Source organism: Sebastes umbrosus, chromosome 14, assembly GCF_015220745.1.
Source record: "Sebastes umbrosus isolate fSebUmb1 chromosome 14, fSebUmb1.pri, whole genome shotgun sequence".
In the NCBI taxonomy this organism is placed as follows: Eukaryota; Metazoa; Chordata; class Actinopteri; order Perciformes; family Sebastidae; genus Sebastes; species Sebastes umbrosus.
In genome coordinates, this window is record NC_051282.1 from 5,283,652 (window position 1) to 5,289,807 (window position 6,156).

At 36.4% G+C, this 6,156-nt stretch overlaps 1 protein-coding gene across 3 annotated transcripts in view; it reads right to left on the reverse strand.

The window, feature by feature from the left end:
- Positions 1-2,407, reverse strand: part of nbr1b (NBR1 autophagy cargo receptor b) — a 31,491-nt gene extending 29,084 nt beyond the window's left edge. For all 3 annotated transcript variants that reach the window (XM_037791047.1, XM_037791048.1, XM_037791046.1), the window contains exon 1: positions 2,164-2,407. In XM_037791047.1, the coding sequence (XP_037646975.1) occupies positions 2,164-2,265 (102 nt within the window). In that variant the 5' untranslated portion in view covers positions 2,266-2,407. The remainder of the gene's footprint in view (positions 1-2,163) is intronic.
- Between the last annotated feature and the right edge of the window lie 3,749 nt (positions 2,408-6,156).

Sequence of the window (6,156 nt, forward strand, 5' to 3'; positions counted from 1 at the left end):
CCGGCATCAGCCAGCCTGGCACTCGCAACCGCAGACAGCACAGAGCGGAGCGCTGCCTGTCAGACTGGGCCAATCTAATACTTTCAATATTGACGGGGGATGCGAGCGGCCCCTCCCAATTTGGACTGATACTCATCTTTGTCTTGGATCAGCACCAGTAAATATTTGAGTTTAGTCAGGTTTAATCCATCCCTCACACAATCAAACACAAGTTACTATTACTAAACAAAACAACTATCCATCTGCAGTCGTTCTGTATATCTACGAAACATGCTGTATGGAAATATTGGCTTCTCCGACAACAACGCTAAAGCCAGTATGTTCTCCTTTGAAATTTTAAATTCCGGTCCGGAACGTCTGTTTTTGTTTTGGCCGGTGTGATCCCGTCCACTGCCCATTACAACACCCCGGTGCCATATAACGTTAGATTCTACCTGAAAATGGTGCAAACCAAATCATGTGCTGCTGCGACCAACTGAGACAATTGGTAGCATCGGTGCTACCAGTGGAAAAGTCAGTCTAGAGCCTCGCTTTGAGCCTCATTGTTGTCATTTTGCATCTCTTTGTGGTAGTTCTGCATATATGTGATATAAATCTTAATATAATGTTAATAATATAATTTTCTAAGTACTATACAGTAATTGTACAGTATATATACAACATACAGTATATTGTAATAGTTAACTGCTGTTAATGATTTAGTACTGTAACCTAAGTAAAATTTTGAGTGCAGGACTTCTGGTAGTTGTTGGTGTTGTGTTATATTTTTACTTAAAGGTCCCATATTGTAAAAAGCGAGATTTCCATGTCTTTTATATGATAAAGCAGGTTTAAGTGCTTTATAAATACTGTTAAACTATCAAAATGCTCAATATACGGAGAAATACGCACAGCCCGTATTCAGAAATTGTGCGTTTGAAACAAGCCGTAAGGATTTCTGTCCATTTGTGATGTCACAAATATACAATATTTAGACCATTTCACAGTTTTAAACATTCTAAATGTGTCCCAGTTTATTTCCTGTTTTAGTGCAAGGCCTATGGAAAGGAGGCTGGGTCACGGTCGGACATGGGTCATGGGGTATGGGGTATGACACATGCGCAGTGTAACTGAAGCTGCGGTCGTGCGTTGCGATTGGCTCTATTTCGGCGAGTGCAAACCAGATTTTACTGCGCATGTGTTCTACCCCTGAAGATCTGACGCATGACCCATCCTCCTTTCCATAGGCCTTGTTTTAGTGTATGAGAATGACATCAGCTGACAGGAAGTAAACATGGACCCACACTGTTGCCTAGCAACGCAATTCCGTTGCAAAATTCAGTTGAAATGCGCTAAAACGGAGCGTTTCAGGCAGAGGATGAATACAGGTATATTCAGGCTGACAGTATGAGGAAAATAAAGTTTTTTTTTAACATTACAACATTACAACATGTTCTAGTAGAAACACAAAATACAGGTAAGAACCTGAAAATGAGTATGATATGTCCCCTTTAAGATGAAGACACCACTACATCAACTAACTTCATCCAGACAACAGGTCAACATGGAGGAAGTGCTCAGTTTGCATCAACAGCTAATCAAAACAGGAACAGTCATATAACAGGAAATATCAAATATACTGAAACAAAGGCATCTAATATAAAGCCATTTCAAATAAACAGAGCAATGCATTGTGGGATTAGGACAACCAAGCTATTTGCAATGATGCTGTTGTGTAATGGACAACAACATAACAATAGACTGATAAGTACTTGTATATATTTCCAGGCCAGAGGAAACACAATCCAAACGATGGATGGATGAGTGATCCCAACTGCTCAGACCAGTCCTGCTGAGCTGGTAAACAGTGTTTCCATGACGACAAACCCACTATAATAACCCTGTAAGGACTGCGGTGTCTCCTCCCTGTCCTCTATCTATGACTCTGTTATCTCTGCTGCTGTGAGACATTCACAGGAGGACACATGAAGGTAATGCTATATAGTATGTCAACAGCTCTCTGGTAGCATGTATGGAGCTGGTAGGCTATAACGTTTATTCGCTTCAGAGTTTACGCAGCGTCACCAATCACAACCAGCAGCGACTAGAGAGGAGTGTTTTCCGGGAGCCGGCTGTGCGGTGTGTCGGTGTGAGAACGGGCCCGGTGATGCTCCTCTCTCTTACCATGGCCTCCATCGACTCCCAGCTCTTGGTCTCTGATCCCGACAGGAGGAAATTTTTTGAATTTCCTCTGAAATTCACCTTCAGGTTGATGTAGAAGTCCATGGCGCCGCCTGTCTGGCGCCTTAGCGCATATTACGCTCGACGGACACGGAGCGTTTTCCTCCGACCAACGAAGGCTATTTGGGTTAATCTCGCCAATTCGCTCCACTGTGATTTATCCGACGGAGGGGATGAGGCGTATTCTGTGTTTACATCAGCGTCCTGGACACGCCCACCCGACAACCACGTGTCCGGAACAAAAGAGCGACACTTCCGCTTAAGTGCGGAAAGAAGACGGGTCGCGTCTAGAAGGTAACCCACAAATTGCGAAATTGCAAAGTACACAGTTTACACAATTTCAGTCCTCATGGATATATAAAAATGAAAGAAACAATATATATATATATATATATTTTGTTTCTTTCATTTTTTTGATTGGAAGAACATTTGCAGAGCAAATAAGTAGTCTTCTAATTTTCATCCATTTTTCCCTCCCACCCTCGACAATAAAGGAAGTAACCAATATAACATTAAATGTGATCAGACTTAAAGCAGTAATGACACCAAAATTAGAAACACACCAGACACATGAAATAATAAAACACATACAATATTTACATATACAAAAATAATTAAAAAAATAATAATAATAAAAAATAATATAGATTAAAAAAAACAACAACATAACAACGCCGATCCAACAAAACAAATAAGGAGGCTCAGTCGTCACAGCCAGTCATGGATATTTTTATTTGGAATAATAAGGATGTGTTGTATCAAAATAAATGTCAATTGGTAAATAATAATAATGGTCTGTTGATGTCATATTCAGAATATCTTCAAAGATTTAAAGGTCCCATATCGTGCTCATTTTCAGGTTTATACTTGTATTTTGTGTTTCTACTAGAACATGTTTACATGCTGTAATGTTCAAAAAAAGCTTTATTTTCCTCGTAATGTCTACCTGAATATACCTGTATTTACCCTCTGTCTGAAACGCTCCGTTTTAGTGCACTTCAACGGAATTGCAACGGAATTGCGTTGCTAAGCAACAGCTTGGGTCCATGTTTACTTCCTGTCAGCTGATGTTATATACATGCACTGCAACAGGAAATAAACCCGGTCACATTTAGAATGTTAATGTTTTAAACTGTGTAATGGTCTAAATATTGTATATTTGTGACATCACAAATGGACAGAAATCCTAACGAATTTCTGAATACGGGCTGTGTGTATTTCTCCGTATATTGAGCGTTTTGATAGTTTAACAGTATTTATACAGCACTTAAACCTGCTTTATAATATAAAAGACATGGAAATCTCACTTTTTACAATATGGGACCTTTAAGTAAAAATATAACACAACACCAACAAATACCAGAAGTCCTTCACTCAAAAATTTTATTTTTTTAAATTTTTGATGCAATTCCCACAGGTTCTCAACAATTTTTAAAGAATTGTAATATCACAGAAACTGACATTATTAGTTCTGAGCATATTTTTGTTGTCGATGTTAACAATCTGAATAAGCAGTGCACTAACAGACACATTAGAGATGTTTTGAACTATGTTACACCTCCTTTTGGACGTGTATTATGGGTGATTTACAGTGGAAAAAGGCTTGTCGTATTCTAAACAAATATTGTATCAATAATAAAGTGAAAGAAGTATCCTTCAAGACTTTACATAGAATTTACCCTGTTAAAGAAGTATTAGAAACATTTAAAATAAATAGAGCCTTTACATGTGTTTTCTGCGATTCAGATCGAGAGACAATATTTCATTTGTTTTTTTTCACTGTAATCGTTCGACTTTATTTTGGATTGATATGCAAAATTTCATAAATAGAACATTTATTACTAATGTACAGATTATTTGATGTGATGTTATATTTTGTGTTTTATGGGATAGATAGAAACATTACCTATATAATTCAGCTTCCAATTATTCTTGGTAAATTCCACATCCGAAAATCGAAATGGTCTGACTCCAAACCCTGCTTTCATCGGTTTCTTGTTGAGCTCAAGCAGTATGGCACCTTATTTGAAAATGTCAAAAAATAAAAAGCTGTAAAGTCTCTCAATATTTTAAAAGAAGTCCATTTTCTTAACTCTGAAAAGACTTAGAATGAATGGACATTGAACTCCTCTGGCATTAAGTTTTTTGTTTGTTTTGTACTGTTTCTTTGTATTCCCTATACTTTTGTACATGTCTCTTTTGTTGAAAATGAAAAGAAAAAAAAAGTACAGTTTCCGGATAAAGCAACAATATTCATTCACTTGTGCAGTGATGCCTGCAGTTTACGAAGTTAAAAGTTCAAAGAAAACAGGTGTTCTTCGATCTGTTCTTGTTCTTTAATGTCAATTCCTGTTCTATCTGTAAATGCCAGAGAATATGTATATTCTTATACTGCCAAAACAAAGGTGCTGATTTTTAATTTATCCAAGAGACTGCTTCAGAAACAGATGTGTCATTTTCGAGGAGTCAGAAATCTGAGATTTAGAGTCACAATATTACAAGAATAAAGTCATAGGTTTACGAGAAAAAAAGTCGTAATATTATGATAATAAAGTCATAAGTTTAAGAGAAAAAAGTCGTAGTATTATGAGAGTGTAGTAGTGATACTTTTATGTTTTAATTTTCTTTTTTTCTCGTAAAGTTCTGACTTTATTCTCGTAATATTACAACTTTTTTTCTCATAAAGTTATGACTTTATTCTCGTAATATTACAATTTTTTTCTCGTAAAGTTATGACTTTATTCTCGTAGTATTACAACTTTTTTTCATGTTAAGTTATTACTTTTTTCTCGTAATATTACAACTTTTTTTTCTCGTTAAATTATGACTGTATTCTCGTAATATTACAACTTTTTTCTTGTAAAGTTCTGACTCTATTATCGTAGTATTACGACTTTTTTATCTCGTTAAATTATGACTGTATTCTCGTAATATTACAACTTTTTTCTTGTAAAGTTATTACTTTATTCTCGTAATATTACGACTTTTTTCCCGTTGAGTTATGACTTTACTCTCGTAATGTTACTACTTTTTTTCTCGTAATATTAGGACTTTATTCTGGAAATCTTCCATTTCTTGTCCCTCAATGTGGCCCTAATACTCATAGTATATTTACACTTTGGCCCTCACTGCATTAGACTTATATACTATATACTTAGACTATAAACTGTGTTACCTTCATCACAATGCTCAAATGTTTTGTGGCTCCAGACAGATTTTTTCTTTTTTTTTTTTTTTTTGCCTAAAATGGCTCTTTTGATAGTAAAGGTTGCTGACCCCTGGTCTATACGTACCTTGTGTTTTAGAGTGCATGGAGAATTTAAATCTCACCCAGAAGAAAACCTGAATGCTTATTCCTACTTAGAACATGGGGAAGTGGTGCCCTCTGGTGGTCGAACTAAGTATTAGGGTGGAGTCAGGTAAAATGGGCCATCATGCAAAATGGGCAGGAGAAGGTTGGAGCATCATAGCTCTTTAATATTTTACAGCCAATCACAATAACTGAGCTTAACAATGTTGCTACAACACTAGGTGACATGTAACAATAGTTTTGATTGGTCTGAGGTTGCTAATATGGACAGGGCATAGTGTTACATGAAGCATGTCAGAGAAATTGTATGGTAAGTGAGCCTGACATGTAAATGTCACTCATCACTAATACGGATGATGAAGCAATTATAAGTAAGCTTACAAACAAAGCAAAATGTTTATTTTGACTGGCTCGATGACTTGACTAGATGAGATGTTAAGACCGAGCTACAGGCAATGTTAATGCTTTTTGGTGTTTTAATTTTTTGTCGAAGATGTTCTAATTTTTCACAGATGCTTCACTGCTCCTAAATGCTGAGGTTGGGTTAAATGCAGAGGTCAAATTTCATGTATGTAACTGTATGTGTATGATGATGATGATGAAAGGTTACATTTATGACAAATGCA